At 38.3% G+C, this 18,429-nt stretch overlaps 1 protein-coding gene across 4 annotated transcripts in view; it reads right to left on the minus strand.

Annotated features, from left to right (window-relative positions):
- Window positions 1-18,429, minus strand: part of DDAH1 (dimethylarginine dimethylaminohydrolase 1) — a 233,136-nt gene that overhangs the window by 66,150 nt on the left and 148,557 nt on the right. The window contains exon 1 of one of the 4 annotated variants that reach the window (XM_088791260.1): window positions 7,408-7,428. The exons of the other annotated variants lie outside the window; for them this stretch is intronic. Within the exon in view, the coding sequence (XP_088647386.1) occupies window positions 7,408-7,410 (3 nt within the window). The 5' untranslated portion in view covers window positions 7,411-7,428. Of the gene's footprint in view, window positions 1-7,407; window positions 7,429-18,429 lie in introns of those variants that run through there. 4 annotated transcript variants of the gene reach the window in all.

The following is an 18,429-nucleotide window of genomic DNA, read 5'->3' on the forward strand; positions in this document are numbered from 1 at the left end:
GGGTGGTAGATTTCACTGTATTTCTTTAAAGTGTGTTGGCATTTTTTTTGACCTGTAGTAAAATTATTTTCAGATCAGTTTTATCCTTTTGAGGATTACTTTTAGGTTTTGTTACGGTGACTCCAGAGCAATCTTTATTCTGGTATTGATTTCCCTTCACTACAAAGGCATTGCTCTTTTGAGGCTCTGTGCAATGCCCTGCGGATTTTGAGATCTCTCTATTCTGGCTGGTGGGAATATCAACTACTCCCATCTATGTGTGGGTTCTGATAATTATTTGGCCTATTTTATGGTGGCTCTTTCTCCAGGCTTGGTAGTTCCTCTTATGATGCACAGACAAATTCTCAGCCAAAGACTGAAGGAACAATTCTCCACCTCTCTAGAATACCCTCTCTGTGAAGCTCCCTCATCTCCGGTACTCTGTCCTGAAAATTCAACCATCTTGGTCTCTCAAACTCTGATCTTTGTCCTCTCAACTCAGCAAGACCACCAAGCTCTGTTCTGTCCCCCACCCGCCCTTCTGTGGCTTGGAAGCTGCCTCAGGACAATAAGCTGGGGTAACTGTAGGCCTAACTTCATTTGTTTCTCTTCCCTCAGGGATCACAGTCCTATACTTCCTGTTGTGCACTGTCTGAAAACCATTATTTCATATAACTGGTCAAGTTTTCTAACTGTTTACAGCAAAAGGGCAATTTCTATAGGTGTCAGGGGATGGAAGTGGAAGGTTTAAACCTGTACACTTAAACATTGTTACTTTGCTTCTCTGCCAACCTCTGTGCCAACATTACATAATTTCTTACAACTTAAATGACTTTTTTCTTTTTTAAAACAATGAGGACCAACATTTTCCCCTTTAACAAATAAAATGGATGACCTAGAAATTACTTGTTCTTCTGTAAGAACAAGTATAGTGATTCTTGATGATTTGGGTGACATTAGCATGAGAGGGAGTGGACAGTGAGTGTGATAAAACTCTTGTAGGATTTATTTTAATATTACTTAAAATGCTATACTCTAATATGACTGTTAGCTCTAACAGAGCGTGGAAGCTAACTACGGAGGCCGTTTGTACCCATATAGCAGTCTGTCTCTGGACTATGTTTGGGAGATGGGCTTATCACAAAGTGATTAATAAGCAAATTTAACTATTGTATTAAAATAAACAGCAACTTAGAAGCACAGTTAATAACTGCTGCTGATTCTTTTCCTCTTCTCTTCGGCAATATCTATTTAAGCTGCTGAATACGACAGCCTTGGCATGCCAGCGCACCTTTGCTGAAAGAGTCAAAGACACGGCAGGGAGCAAAGCAGCTGGAAACATGGAACCATAGCTACACCTAGGGAGCTTTTCTAACTTGAAGCAAAAACAAATTCAGAATAGCTCAGGAAAAGAAAACATTTCATTTAGTCCTGGTGAAGGAAACCAGGAACATCCTAGAAAAAAATAGAGGATTAGCAAAATAGGTACTTAATGTTATCTTAATGACTGTGTACTTCAATAATTTGCTTTTAGGAGAAATAGCTCATTTCAAAAAACATTTTAAAAGAATATTATCAAATTGGAAAATGTACAGGTCTCTTCCTCAAATCATTTGCCACTGGGAAACCCGTATGTTTGGACCACAAGGCCTTACGTAATGACCGTCTAGTTGGCAGTTAGACCAATCTCGCAAGGAGGTGGCCCAGGAGAGTAACTGAGTTCACAGATATTGGAATCAGCCAGACCGCCTTTTGAGTGTAAGATCAACCATTTATTACTTGTGTGACCTTGAGATAATAGTCAACCTCTCCAACTTTTGATTCCTTTACCTGGAGCTATGACTCAACTTCTCCAATTTTGGGGTTCTCGTTTTTAAAGTGACTGTCTCATAGGGTTGCTGTGATGGTTAAATGAAATAATGCATGTAAAAATAAGCCTTAGCACAATGCCTGGCACGTAGAAAACTCAATTTTTGCTGCTGTTACTATTACTACTATTGTTAAGGAAAAAAAAAAAAAAAGACTGCCTCCTGAACACCAGCTTTGTAAATACAAGTTATATAAACAGACAGTAAATGTTATAAACTATGAGATTGTAGAAACAACCTGTGTGGTTGAATGAAAAGTCATTATATAAAAATAATTTTAATCATGTTGTTTTCCTTTAGAAATCAAACTAGAAGCATGGAGAAAAACAATACATTTCATTTGTTTTAGATCCCCAACCCTCCCTCCCCCGCTGGTTCCATTTCTAAATGCGTTGTCCAGAATCATCAGGTCCCTTAGTAAACTATAATATTACACTTTATATTAAGAAACTTATGACAGTTTCATTATGAGAATCCATAGGCATCTCTTCTTTAACTTATCTGGATATAGCACCCGGGAAAATTCTAGTAGATACTGCCACTCTAGGACATCAGTGGCTCTCTGAAAAAAGAAAAAGAAAAAAAAAAAAAAAGGAGAAAGAAAAAGAAAGTGTCACCTTCACTGTGCTCCTGATGAAGACATGTTTATCTACTTTCAATGTAGAATATTTGGCTTCCTGATGGTTTCTTTGTTAAGGTCATACTGCCCCAGAAGTCACTAAAAGGAATTCAAAGAGAGAACTCCCCGGAGCTACAGAGCAAAGTGCTTAAATTCACAAGCTTTGGAATCGAACAACTTGGTTCCAATCCTTGTTCTGATAGTTGCTAGGTGATCAGACAGGTTACTTATACTCTGAGCCTCAGTTTCCTCATCTGTAAAATGGACATTAAAAGTTGTTTTTAATGTCCAGGTTGTTGTGATGAAAAAATGGTGTATACAAAGCACTTAGCATGGTGCCCTACCCACAGCAAATGTTCACTAAATATTATTTACTTACAATCTATTAAATTTTAGTCTGGGAATCCAGACAATCCGCACGAAAAACTCAGAACATGGACTATGTACCGCTTCCATCACTAATTTATTCATCCACTGAACAGACGCTGGAGGAGTGACTGGTGCTGTGTCAGGCCCCTGCTCAGTGCTTTGGTTACTTTGTTGGATTCCTCTTGTGAGGAGGGTCTTCCCCAGAGACCGTGAGGCCTAGGAAGCAGCATTTCTACTCTCCTGCCGACAGCGACATCACTATGGGCCTGGCATGCGTTTACCAGATGACAGATGCTAACAAGATGTTGGATTCCTTTTGGAGGGGACGGATACATGAGTAGGGATGAATGAAAGGTATGATTCAAAGATGATAAAGATGAACTCCTTGACCTCAGGGAACTCATGTTCCAGCTGGAGTTGGAATTAGACCCCCAAAGGGGAATGGAAGCCAGAGGATTAGGGAGGAAATTTCAGACAGTAGGAATTTCCTCACCTTGAGTAAAATGCCAACATTTTCTATTACACTTATGCCAATACAGTTTAGCAATAATGGCAAAATAATGTGTAATTGAATTGGACATTTCTAGGCGACTTCTTAACTTCTAACAAAAAACACCCCCACAAATATCTTTATTACTTATCATAGAAAAAAGAAACCAGTCAACTTCGTATCTGAAGTCAAAGGATAGAAAGGAATATACTGGCAGGTAGTCTTCTATGTTAGGTCAAGCCCAATCCTGCTCCAGTGTCCCTGTTTGCCTTTGGGTCGGGGTGCCAATCACACCTCCCTCCTCTCCTCTATCCTATGACTAATTAGGAAGAGACACAGGACAAATAAGGATCAGATATTGGCTTTTTTCAAGGTCTCCCAGTAATGACAACAGTGGAGAAATGGCAAGGTCTCCTACTTTCCAGACGGAACTGAACACAGCCTGATCTGCAAGCAGGGTGAATCTGATGTAAAAACCCAAAGGCACCATCCTCCACTCCACCCACCTGTCCCAAGACATTCCACAAGGAAACAGGAAACAGAGGCACAAGGCATTCTCTGCTGAGCAAAGAGAAAAAGGTGGAACCTGTTTCCTACTTTTGAGGCAGTGACCTGCCAATCCACTCAAAAATGTGGCTGACCAAGGAGACTAGCCACTTCCTGGCATAGATCAGATGACCAGAATGGTTCACTGCAATGGTTCCCTTTAAGGAAACATGAGGAAAAGAAATAAAGGTCCCTACTTCTCATGCTCTATGTGCAACTTTTTATTTAGAAGAGAGACTACCTTGTGCTGTTTGGGAATGAAACAGATGTTTGTTCTTCTGCTACAAATAGCAGAAAGCCAAGCATTCTGATTTGATTTATTGTCCCTAGCTAGGAATGGCCTGATAAGACAAACTTATAATAACACAGTAATGACCAAAACAATGAACTACAATTCAAATATCTTAATACCAAGGTTATTTTATTGTTTACTCATCTTATAAGTAATAATCTGGGGGAAATTAAATCATTTAGTTGCCTGGGTGTGCAGTTCTCAAATAGCTCGTCTGGGAGAAAACACAAGGAAACAATATTGCCCATGTTCAATACATGTTTTCTTGAGATTTTATTTTGATCACGAGGAGTCCAAGTAGAGGGCCTTAAATTTTTTTTGAAATAGCATCTATGTCAGCCCTGTTAAAGGAACAGAAATGTGGAGTTGTGAAAGCGCCCTCTTTTTTCTTTTTCTTTTTGTCTACTTGTACTGTTATCTGCCTGAGTAGACCCAAAAATTGTTTTCCCCGTTTGGCCTTGTTTTGCCATATCCCAGCCACTTTTTCATAAGCAAATCTTGGGCTCATTGGCACTATTTATCAAAAATAATCAGGAAGAATTGCCGGAAGAACACACAGTCTACGCTTCCAGAAATTCTAAAAAGTGTATCTGAACTAATTCAATGAGTTGCATCTTCTACAGGAATGTGATAAATGAGGCTATTTATATCATCACACACTGTCCACACGGGGTCCCCAAAAGGAAATTCCTCTCTGAGCTTAGTAGTAAGAACACTTCCACTTCTCCTCAGCAACTGATTTTTCTATATCTCTGGGTCCTCGCAGGCTGAAACACCTACCAGGTTCACCTCTTAATGCCAGCAGTTAGAAAGTTTACAGTGGAACTCGTGTCCCATCTGTAACAGTGTGTAGGTCGTGCGTATCATTAATTGCACTCCTGGCATTACGTGATGTTAATTACTCGTATTTTCTCCGTTATCCACATTTTAATTGATTCTCTCTTGTATTTGACATATCCCTCTAAACTGGTCCATACCCCTTGTGTAGTAGCACGATGATGCATAAATGAATGTCCTTATACAATGACAGACCAGTAGGCTGCACAGGGAACACTTCCGAGGACACGAGACTGACACTCTTTCATCAGTAAATTTTGGTGCTATGTAGACACTGCCTTTTAGTGTTTAAAAGTAGCTATAATATACTGTGTTGACACAGCTTAACAGTCAAATGACAGGAATGCTTCCTTTTGCCAAGAGCCTAGAGCTCCAAAGACAGAGGGACACTACTATGAAAACTTGAAATTTATTAAAAGTGAAATCATCCATTATTGATACCTTTTTACCTGGATTTATTCACTTTCTGGGAGCACAAGAGAATGACTTAATAAATCAGAAATACTCAAGATAGTTCTAACAGCATATACAGAATAGCACAGTTAACGTTTTTCTTAAGGAAAAACGGTTGTGATGAGACTGAAGTATAAGTTTACTTTGAATGTTAACAGAAGCAGATTTTGAACTATTTTTAAATTTCTACCATTCAACTGTGGAATCAGATATTGTTATATATATATGTTAACAAAGACACACTATTACTATCTTATTTGAAAGAGCACATTTTCATAAACTGTTCTGCACCTAGCTTTTTTTTAATGTGTCCTGAAAGTCTAGTCTTTTAAAAGTTCACCTCGTTTCTCTCTTCCAGAGTCTAAGAAATTTTTTCTTCAATCAGTCTTTCACCTAATAGCAAATTAGACGACTTTCCGAAAATTTTTATAGACAAAATATTTTTAAAAGGCAGTCTATACGAATTTCCCATACTCTTTTAGACTCAGATTAATTTGAAAATGTCTTCTGAAATCTATCATTTCAGTTACAAACACTAAGTGCTTTGTGGATTTTCTGGTAAATACAGTTGACCTAAAGTTTCATTTCTAAAAAACACAATTAACTCATAAAAATCTTCTCAGAATTCTTGTTTTTGCTCCAAAAATATTAGTTTAACCTCAACAAATACCTGCTCTCTTAAGAGAGTTGTGTATGTTCCCAGGGAGGAGTGTCTGTTCCAAGTGATAAGAAGGGATGTGTGTGTGTTGGCAGTGGACGAGGACCCACCCTGACGGCCTTCTAAGGTTTGAGCCGGAGAATAATGATAGCAAGTTTGAGGGAGTTTTCCCCTTGGACATGTCAACTCCCGGGTTTACCAAACAGAATGACAGAAAAGAAGCAAAACAAGATAGAATAGTTACATCCGAGAAAAATCTGAGAAGAACCATTCAAAACGTGCAAGACACACTGTACTTAAAATGTACTTGAAGGCTCATTTCTGTAAGGGCAGCCTACACATCCCCAAGCTCTACTATTCAGGAATCTTATTTCCAGGCACAGTGTCCTGGAGCATTTGCAAATTTTCATTTGGAACTCTCAGCACTTTACTTTAAAAATAGCCTACAGTCAGAAACTGAAATACTGATCTATTTTTCAACCCCCAAGTTGCTCCTTAGTCAACATAACATTGAACATTTCTGAACAAAGGGATTCTTAAGGCTGGCTGTGGTTCAGGCAAGTCCTAAACTTACTAAAGGGAAAGTAAGTTACTCACAAAAGAAAAAAGTTATGTCCATCCTCAGTTGGAAAAAAGATCCATTTCCCATCTATTGTTGAATTATGTATAAAATCAGTTCAGATTTTATTTTTGACCATTAATCTGTAATTTAACATAGTTGTTAAAAGAATGGATGTTCGGTCTACTTTATGTCAAGTTGTTTGCTAGAAAAATAATTCAATGGGAAGAATCATAAAGTATAGCTCCCTTTGTGTGATTGCTTACAAATGAATATGGGGTGTACTCTTGGCAAAATTCACATGTTACCTTTTAACAATGTAAGTGCTGACAATAAAACACTTTAGTTAATACAAAACAATTTCTATATTTTAAATCATAACGATATCCCTCCTGATACTTTTAATAGGATAAAAAACTCTTTCTATAACTAGTTTTCACAATAAATTTCTAGAATATTTTAAAGCCCACATGAAAGAAAAAAAAGGTTATGAACATTTCCTTTAAGAACTGCATATTATATTTCACAAATAAAGCTAATCAGAAAAATGCAGAGCAATGTGACAATTCACAAGCATTCAGAATTCAATGACGCCCATTTCTAGGATCCCCTTCTCAGAGGATGCCACTGGGTCATAATGACCCATTACACATGAAACCTCTACCTATAGGACTGTAGGTGACAAACCCTGTAAGACCACATCCTAGAAGGCACTGCTAAGCTTCATTTGTCCTTACCATAGCTGACTGCCATCCAAAATTGCTTTCGGGAAGCAGTTCCTCCGCAATCTTTTCAACAGATTCCCTGTTTTCACATCCACCTGTGTTACTGCAGAACAGTCTGACCCGGATTGAGCCATGGAGCAAATAATAACACTAACTGCAACTCCAGACAGAAAAAAATAGAAGTTAATTTTCCAGACTCTTGTGGGAATACAGAGCATGTCTGCTGAAACTGAATCCAAGAGTTCAATGATATTGTAGATTCAAGTATTTCTTTATATTCCACGTAATGGCTTTTCCGTTCTTGGTGTTTTATAACACACTACTGAGCCATGATTTAGAAAGTGAGGGAAGTCCTCTCTCTTTCTCCCTCCTTCTTTCTCAAGTTGAATTATACAAAAATTATAATTGCGAGATGAAACTCTAACAGAAGTTTTTCCATCTAGTGCTCTCATTGAATGTCACCACTGCGATTTAAGTCAGTTTATGATGATTTTCTTTATTTTGGGGGAACAGCATTTCTTTAGGCATTAAGCCCCTATTTCTTTCCCTTGGGTTTTGTTTTGCTTCATTTTTGCCGGGGAATGACCGACTCTACAACCTGCCCTTGGAGAACCTAATAGCACATCCGCACTCCGCCTGTTTATCTCCTTTTGGCAAGGGCAGACATATTCTTTTTGCCGATAGCACTGTTTAGTTACATGAGCCCTACTCTTTCTAGGCAGGGGCTACAAGATTCTCTACCAGTTCTATTCAGCTGCCACTTCACATCTTTCTGAGAGCAGAGAGTCTAGCAATTCTCTCCAGTTTAATTCCATAGATAGGCCAACTGGGCATGATTCCATTTGGTGTACAATCTAGCATAACAAAGATTATCTAAAAGAAATAGGGTTTAAACTATATCTAAGATTACAGAAGGAAATCGTGAAACACCTGAGGAAAAGATCTTGTTTTTGCCTGACATTAAAAATCTTGCTGTAAAAATAATGTACCTGGTTCCATAATGGGTGTACATCATCAAACTGTTAGTTCAGACATGGAGATATTTCCTCTAAACAAGCACAGGTGTCAGGAAGCTTAAGCATACAAACAGTGTCACTCCTTATTTTTCTGTAAGTTTGCTTTAAAGTCTTCAAAAGTAATGTTCTGGATCAACAGAACAGGGCTGGTACTAAGGCGTGGTTTGTCCCCTGCTCCACATTTGGCGGGGGAAATACTTGATCTTTGGCTGAAATTAACGGGCCTTCAATGAAGTTCTGCTTTATAGCCTTGAATGGTAAACTGGACATGGCATGTTGGAATAGAGGTCTTGAAAGCAGATGAGGTCCACATGAGAAAGAGAAGACCTCATCGAGAGCGAGGAGGCAAGAAGTCAATAACCACAAATGTTTTGTTTCGCTTCCAGAAGGAAGGCCAAGGAACAAGACTCTTCCATGTGCTCTTATCCCAAGTTCCGCCATATGAGATGAATGATCTTCCCCACTCACCCAAATACATCTCTGTTGAAATTAGAAGTAAAGCAAACACTAGTGTTGCCAACTTAAACAGGGTTTGGTTATGAGCATGTAAGAGCATATTGAGATTAGCCTCCAACAGTTCAGAAAAGCTGAGAACTGACATTGATCCAGAACCCACCATCTGCCAGGGCTGCGATGTTTACTCAGATGAATCCCGTAGCAACCAGGTGTGGTGTGCATTATGTTGCCGATGTGGAAGCCGGGTCCCAAAGAAGGAGAGTAACTTGCTCACAGTTACACCATCCAGAACAAGGAGCAGCCAGGATCTTAACCCAGGCCTGTCCAACTTTAAAGCCCATGTTCTATCTCAAAAACTTCACCTTCATGAGAGATTTATGGAATAGGATTTTATCCTGGGAAACCAAGGAATGGCCTCAAATCCAATAACTTTAAAAAAAATTGTTTTTAAGTTAAGGTACGTTATGCTCTATTTCTTTCTTTTTAAATCTGTAGTCTAAATTATCCCTTTCTTCTCATCAAAATGAAAGATTAACATCTACAATAAATTATGGGATTCTCAATAATGTGAAATCATCACCAAGTCCAAAAAGAACATAAATAAAACAACTATTATATAACTTTAAACTTGAAATATTCAGCATGGATATATATTATAGAACATAATACACTTTACACATTCATAAATGACAAGCTGAAAAAAATCACATTTCAGTCTTTTATGGTATTTTGTTTTTACATTTAAAAAACTGTATCAAACTTTCAAATAACAGGCTAAATTACAAAGAAAGTCTTTATAACTCAAAGAGAAATGATGAAAATTAGAGTATATTTAATAAAAGAAAATTTTCACTTGAAATATATGAGAACAAACACATATTATATTCTTTAAGAGTTTAGACCTTCCTAGTTGAGTTTTTGTTTTTGATGTCTGTGAGCACTTTTTAAATGTTTCCATTTCCTCCACACACACATTTCTGAAGAGTTATGAACAGGAAGTTTTCTCCTGTATTTTCCCAAGAAGAATGTCTTCCAGCTACACATTGACTTTCCCATTGCCCCAGTATTAAAGTTCTGGGCAAAGTTTTAATTAGTAATTTAGGAAAGATGAGACATTTTAAAATTTAATACACCCCCCCCCCCCCCCCCTTTTTTAGACCATGTAGAATGAAGCCTCAGTATGCTTGAAAAATCTCTTAGCAACTGAGAGTGGAGCTAGCCAACAATGGATGATTCATTGATGTAGCTTGAGTGTGCAGGAATGTCTGCCAAAAGGTCTGAATAAACTCACATTGCTAGACACTATGGTAAAACGTACCCTGACCTCTTTTAAAACTCTATCAGAGCGGAAAGTCAAACTTACAGCTTTCCAGCAATTCACTGGCATCTGGAAATACGCTTGGATTATAATATTTTGCTTTTGTAACAATCTATACACTTTCTTAGATTATAGTTTTTCACCTAATTGGACAATAGATGCTACTAATTGGAGATTTCCCAGGGGGGATGATGCCACTGTGTTTTTAAGCACTAAAAATAATGGTTGCCCATTCAATTGAAATCTGAAAGGAGGCTTTCTGAAATCTGAAACTGAAAGAACTGATTGTTTTTTGCAACGTTGACTCAAGAATTATGCAAGAATACCCTGAATTATAATTTGCACATTTAAAACTGGTTAATATTATGCAATAGATACCTGGTGTCCGTCAGTTTATGCATATATGTAGGGATTATACCAGAATACCCTATTTTATGGTCACATAAAATTCAGAAGAGGTCAGTTCTTTTGCTTACATCTATAATCTGTCTTCAACATTCTTTTTAGGGGTATTATTTCTACTGCTTTAGAGCTGGAAGATGATGCACGTGGAATTTTAATTGTTTGCTTGAGCCCATAGCTATTCAAAGGCAGGTTCAAGTTCACAATACAGATTTTCTAGTATTTAAAATTGGGAATTAGATCCATTGCACTACTGCACCAATCACAACTTCAGCAGCAATAATAAAAATAATTCATGAAACCAAATCCTTTTTTCCCAGTGTTGGACAACGGCATATTTTCTTTTGCTCTTTACATTCATCCTCCTCCTTCTTCTCCTTCTTTTCCTCCTCCTCTCTTCCTTCCTCTGTCTTTGCCTTGCATTCTTTGGGGGTAAAATATTCAAACAATAAAGATGAACTGAAACATCGTTCCTCCACTCTGGTCTTTCTCTCAGAAGTAACCACTGTTACCAATTTGGAGTATTCTCTTTTATACTGTTTTCTGGACTTTGATGTATTATATAAGTACATGTAAAATACATTATTTTGATTTGTATTTCTTTTTCTGTTCAATACATTGTCAAATATTGTTCTACAAATTACTTAAAAACAACAACAACAACAAAACATGCTTCTTGGAAACCTTTCCATATTTGTACATATAAATCTACTTCACTTAAAAAATGCTAAACAGTATTTCATACTATGTACCTTACTTTCTGAAATGAGGCAAATTATATACATCCACTAAAAATGTAGCTGCACTTTGAGCATAAGCTAGATGGACAAACAGAATGAAACAGAAATGTCTGAAAAAGTACAGACAAGTGAGGATATTTAACTTTTTACTTCCTTCACTGATGACAATTCTATGCTGTGAATGGACTTGTTCCATTGGACAATTTAGATCAACCAGTACAAACTGAGTAGTAAAGTGAAAAGGATGGCAATCTTGCAAGAAAGGGGCCATGTCAACTTGGGGACCACAACAGGTACAGAGAGCTTCATAGAGTAAAGGTGAATGAAACACACACGGTCCCTGTCATCAGAGCCAATAGCCTCACTCTAAATACACCCCCACTTCATCTCCTCTCCCCTCCCAGTCACTATTGGTCCAGACTCTCAGTGTTTCTGGCATAAACTAGTGCAGGAACCCCTCCATGGTCTCTGTGAGTCTAGTGTTTTGACCTTCTAATCTACAGCAGAGATATCCCCAAACAGCAAGTTCTGATCATGTCACAGGCCTAATGAAACCCCTTAGTTATTTTCCCTTAAAGTACAACTCAGGACAAAGCAAACCATCTCAGCGTGGTTTTCCTAGTCTCACCTCCCAATTTCTCTCTCATTACTTTAAGTTCTAGTCACATCAAACTTCCAACTGTTCTGTAGACATTCTCCATGCTTTTTCTCACACTGCCTAACATAGTATTCACCTTTCTCCATCTGGAGCTCCTCATCATCATCCTAGACCCAGCTCAAACATTGCCTCTTTTGTGAAGGGCTACCTAGCTCCCACAGCAGGTATGTATTCTGTGCTCCCAAAGCAGCAAGCACTCACCTCTCTGGCATTTCAGGCTGTTTCAGTATTATTTGTAACGCATATATGAGCTTTCAATGCTGGGTTTAGGAAATGCTGCTTATTATTATAATTAAAATCAATTTTGAGGGTCCTATGCTAAAGTTTTTATCAAAACTTAAGCTACTGGTCATGACTCACTATTCCACTAGTCGTCATCCCTACTTGAGTTGTTGCAATAAGGTTAACCAGGCAAATCCGATGCCTATTGTAATCAACCATTTTCCTTATGTATAGACCAGCCGAGACTATGAAAAGGTAGATCTAAAGAAATTCCTTAAAATGAGTGTTTATCTCCTTTTGAGAAAAGGGAAAATGAGATTAATATTGAATATTTTTAGGTTTAGGTACTGAATATGACTTAGTTTAGAATGTATAATTTCAATACATTTTTAAAGATAATTTTGCAGGGGTAGGCACGACCTAGTCCCAGGAAAATTTCAGATTATCAATACTACTTAACTTTATCTCATTAAAAATTGAGTCTTTATTGCTCTGAGGCAACACCAACGCAGTGAGAAACACGCCCTTGCTTCTGATGTCCAGCCCTGGAGAATGTGGACAAATAAGAAGGAGGCGCTCTGATGAGGGAGGGAAACACTACATAAGCACAGTCTCCATCAAAGTGGGGCTGGGCTGCTGTGGACAGTATATTGTTCACACATGGGGATGGGATGATGTCTTAAGAGCCCCCTCTATCCACTATATTCTTCAGAGGTCCTCTGCTTGTGTACCCAGCAGGGACCCAGAGAAGCCAGTTTTCGTCTAGCCCAAGTAATCACAGCATCACAAAAACCACTGTGGGGCATGTGAAAATATCCAGCCACTGTCACCATGAAACAGACCACTAACAGTTCGACAGAGAGGTAGGAGTCTAAGAGACCATAATAAATTGTTATGAATTGTCCAAATTAAATTTTCACACAGATTTTTGGAATAGAATTATTGACTAAAGAAAGTAAGCTTGAGGGTTCTTTTTTGTTTTGTTTTGTTTTGGGGAGGGGGTTGCTTTTGTATGTTTTTAAAACATAATTTACCTTCACAAAGTAGTTAGAGGAGCTAGGACAAAGAATTATACATTAAATATCTGGAACAATGGCAATAAGCACCTTCAAGTAAAATGAAAGAAAAAACAAACTACAAGTGTTAAGGTCAAGTAGGACAAAGAGAAGACTTCATATAGCTGGGAAAACAATTAGAAGGATAAGGGACCTGCCTTAAGTAGGACGCTTCTTTGCCTGACAATAAACGCTTGACTGTGTTGGGAGGTACCGATGCTGGGGGGTACTGATGTTGGGGGGTACTGATGCTGGGGGGTACTGATGCTGGGGGGTACTGATGCTGGGGTACTGATGGTGGGGGGGTACTGATGCTGGGGGTTACTGATGCTGGGGGGTATTGATGCTGGGGGGTACTGATGCTGGGGGTACTGATGCTGGGGGTATTGATGGTGGGGGTTACTGATGCTGGGGAGTACTGATGCTGGGGGTACTGATGCTGGGGGTTACTGATGCTGGGGAGTACTGACGCTGGGGGTTACTGATGCTGGGTGGTACTAATGATGGGGGTACTGATGGTGGGATGTACTGATGCTGGGGGGTACTAATAATGGGGGTACTGATGCTGGGGGGTACTAATGCTGGGAGTTACTGATGCTGGGGTTACTGATGCTGGGGGTACTGATGCTGGGGGTTACTGATCCTAGGGAGTACTGATGCTGGGGGTTACTGATGCTGCGTTGATTATCACACTGTGCTCTTACTGTGTCTGTCTTTCATTTTTGGATCCCAGCCCTTAGCAAAATGACTGCTCAGAGTACAACTGTCTAGATCCAGATGCCAGGACAGCAGACGATTAATTCTATTGGGCCCTAAATGTGAAGACTGTGAAAAAGACATCTGCAGTTCCTGCTAACTGTCATGAGGACGACTGCTGAGCCATTTGAGGGCAAATGTTGTGTTTCACTATCATTCTGAGGCTCCCCACGGAGGCTGCTGCTGAGGATTCCTTAGAAGTATTCTGATCATACTGGCTTCTGCTCTGAAAGGGAAGAATCTCAAGAAACCAGAAAAAGATCAGCTGACTCTTCGGCTTCAGCACCGTAGAGGCCAATCCCTAGCTGCAAAAGGAATCAGAGAGGGATGAAAGCAGAACCTCTACCCCCCAGGGCTGGAGGAATGTTCTGTGCTGATATCATCGGGGCCGCCTTCTAGACTAGCCTGCTGACATAGAATGTATTTGTAGAATTTAGGAAAAAAGAGGCATTGGACTGATATTTTTAACTCCTCCATGTACTAAATTCCAAGCACAATATTAGTGGTAGGAAATAATATTTTTAAAAATTAATTTAAAGCATTTTGGTTTAAGAACTGGGATAGTCTCTCTTTTACCATAAACTGTCTTTATAATTCAACTCCATCTGACAACAAGAATTTATTGAGTATGAATTCTACTATACGATGCTAGATGCTCTCATGTTATTTGTGAAATGATACAAATGAACACAATAATAGTCGGATGTTGGAATACACCGAATTTCACCTTTTAGAATCTTCTACCAATTGTTTCCCCTCTTCGCAAGGCTGATGTCCCCTCCACTTAGGGCAACTGCCTTCCTAGAACTATAGTCTCTTGGTCAGTACTGCGTCTGTGAATTTGCTTAGTCACTCCCCCCACCTCAAAACTCTTTCCTTCTTCTTCACTACCAACCGCTAAGATGTGGCTCCAAAGTCCTCCTCTGGTTCGCTCCTGCCTTCCTAAGGTTGAGAGCATCTGTTGATGATCCCTTTGCCATCAGGTGGAAGGAGATGAGATGGGTGGAAAGGACAAGCTCTTCATTCTTGGGAAAGCACAAAGTTGGTTCTCTACAGAATATTGAAGCCTCTCAAGAAAAATACAACTAGTAAACACATATAAAATAATTCAAGCAAAGGTTACTTCGTTAATGTATTCTGGAACATATAGCTAGACTAAGATGTAAAATAAGTTCATCATTGTATATATATTGGTAGAAGAAATAAAATTAAATTGTAAAAATCTATAGTATTACTTAATAGAACCGACCTATCACCTTGCTACACGTACCTTTATCAAGCTACAATTACTTTTAATGGAATCAAGAAAATTCAGTGCCCTGTGAACAACTAAACTGAATGTCTGATAACCAGGAAGTAAAGAAAATGTACGTATATTACAATTTTACCATATAAGGACACTAGATTCCAGTCTTGTGAACCTGTGTCTTCGCACATATTTTTTGCAGCTGCTGATATACTTCAGAGCCAAAGCCGAACTTTGAAAGTTTGGATTCCTGTGTGTTGTGCTAATCAGCTGGGGTTTGGAAATGCCTTCAAAAATCTAATGCTCTGGCACTTTAACAAGGCTTCTGAAAAAACAATTTAACATCTGGAATCGAGTATTTTGTGGAAGTCCAAGACCAACAGTGCAAAGAACATTTCTTTCAGTAATAGTTAAACTGTGGCACTTCCCTCTCCTTCATCAAATAAATGGGTTTATTTTACACAGAGTCTGAGGTGGTTTACAACAAGCAAAATATGGAATGGGAAGCAAGGTGCAGAAAATTGGATGCTCTAGATATTTATCACTGAAAGTCTTTCCTAAAGATGCTTCTTGAGTCTTTCATATAATTTTCTCTTCCAAAACTCAATTCTGAAAAAGAAAGAAACTACCAAAGTTAAGCTTCCTTCATTTAACCTTTCTAAGAGACTGCAGCGGGAGGATGAGTAAAGAAGCTGAAGCCAGAGAGTTCTTCTTTTACCTTTCCCTACATGCGTTAGAAGGATGGCAAGACCAATGACTATGCATATGTGTTTTTTTAAGTCTCTGGACAGCCAGGTAACTCAGATCAAATGCAAACAGAAGTGGTTATTTCCACTGAATGTTGACTAATTTAACTATTTACATAATACTTAAATATTATTTAAAACGACATATTAAAATGTGTCCCCTACTAAAATAAAACGACATGACGTCTCCTGACTGCTTAATGTAGGTCAGGCCATGTGCATTTAACTTCGGAAATAATTATTATCCTTTTTATGATGAGTAATTAATACAGTGGCACCGTGGAACTGGCATAGAGACAACTAGGACAATGAAACAGAAGGGAACAGACCCACACATATACATGGGGACATAATTCATAGCAAAGAGAGCACTGTAGATTAGCAGGTGAAGGCCAGACCATTCAGTCATGATGCCAGAAGAGTTAGTTCTCCACATGGGGAAATAAAATTAAAAGAAAGAAACTGAGTTCCTTCCTCATACACTGTATAAGGATACATTTCAAATGGAAGTAAGGTCTTAAATTTGAAAGTCAAAACTCTAGAGCTTTTAAAAGACAACATAAGAAAAGGGATCTGACCACATTAAGATGAAGAGCTTTTGTTCATCAAAAATTTCCATAGAGTGAAAAGGCAAGCCACAAACTTGGAAAGGTTATTTGCAAAACACATAACCAACCAAGGATGATTCTGGAACATATAAAGAACTCCTTTGAAAAAAGAAAACAATCTACCAGGAAAATGGGCAATTGGTAGGTAGATATTTTAAAGGAGTGGAAGAGAGACCCAAACAGTGCCTGAAACATGGAAGGTACTCAAACAGTATGTGTTGAATGAATGAAAACTAAGTGGCCCATAAAGGTATGAGATGGTGTCCAACCTCACTAGTAATCAGGGAAATAAAAATGAAACCCACCATGGGATACCACTTCCTATTCACTACACTGAAAAAAAAAAAAAAAATCAAATGTTGGAGGGGATGTGATGCAACGAGCACTTTCATCCCTCACTTGTGGGAACATAAACAGGAACAGTCATTTTGGAAAACATTTTGGCATTACCTAGCATAGCTAAATATATATATATATACCTTATAACCCAGATCTACTCTTAGATATCTATCTACTTGAGAGAATTTCTTGTGTATGTGGCCTAGGAGACATGATTAAGATGATTAATTACAGGATTGCTTATAATAGCAAGTGTGGACAAAACAAGGGCCACATGGTAAACCAGACAAGCTCAGTGGGGCCAGCATGGCAGGCCCTACAAACTCAGAGACTGAAATTAACCACGTAAGATGGTCTGAACATAAAACTTCCTAACTAAAAGTGGGTCATGGCGGATAGTCACATCCTTGGCCTGTAGCTTCCTTAATAAAGGTCAATCTTTACCTTAACTGAGCCTGTCTATTGTCTTGTTGCATCTAAGATAACATCCTTGGAATGTCGAATAATCCTTTTTTTCTGGACTCCTTAAGGCACAATCTCCCACTAGAAACCCAGATCACAGAATCCCTCAATGTTATCTTGTTCCCCAAATTACATCTCTATATGCTGTAAATGTTAATTATTAACTATCCTGTGTCCACCGATGTAAAAGAAATGTGTCTTTCCATTTCACTTTTTATCCAATCCCAGAGATGTCCCCATTTTGCTTTCTCCCACCCCCTTAATATACCACCAATAGATTTTATGTAACCCTCCTTATGTCTCCTCCTTTGATTCTAAGGTATAAAATAAGCTGCAAAACTGCCATTCTCTGGAGCATTTTCTTAATCCGTTGAGATTTTGCTTCCCAGCAATTGTCAATTTGGCTCAAATAAACTCATTTAAGTTCTCTGCACATTTGGACATTTCTTATGTCAATACAAGAAGCTAGAAACAGCTCAAATGTAAATCAACAGTAGAATGGATGAAAAAATTGTACATGTTCATACACTGGAATACAACACACAGTAATGCTAAGCAAAAGAAGCCACACAAAAAGTATAAAGTATGATTCTATTTATGTAAAGTCAAAAACAGACAAAACGAAACACTAGTATTTTGGAGGATAATACATAGATGATCAAATTCTAAAGAAACAACCAAGGGACTAGGTTAATACAAAATTCAGATGTGTAGTTACTTCTGTGGGGAAGATTGTGACTGAGAAGGGATAAACAGGGTTCTTCTAAGTTTTGATTTCTTAATCTGTGTGATAAATAGACAAGTGTCCATTTTATCCTTTTTCTTTAAGCTGTTCAGTTATGTTTTATAACACTTTTCTGACCATATAATGCATTTTTCAATAATTAAAAAAATTATATGTGAGTTGCATTTTTAAATAAATCAAATTCTACAAGAATCCTACCATAGGAATTATCTACATCCATAAACTATATCATGAAAGCCTTAGTAAAAACAAACGATTGTCTAAT

The sequence above is a fragment of the Rhinolophus sinicus genome, chromosome 14 (assembly GCF_057876585.1).
Source record: "Rhinolophus sinicus isolate RSI-liver-muscle chromosome 14, RSI-T2T, whole genome shotgun sequence".
Taxonomy (NCBI): Eukaryota; Metazoa; Chordata; class Mammalia; order Chiroptera; family Rhinolophidae; genus Rhinolophus; species Rhinolophus sinicus.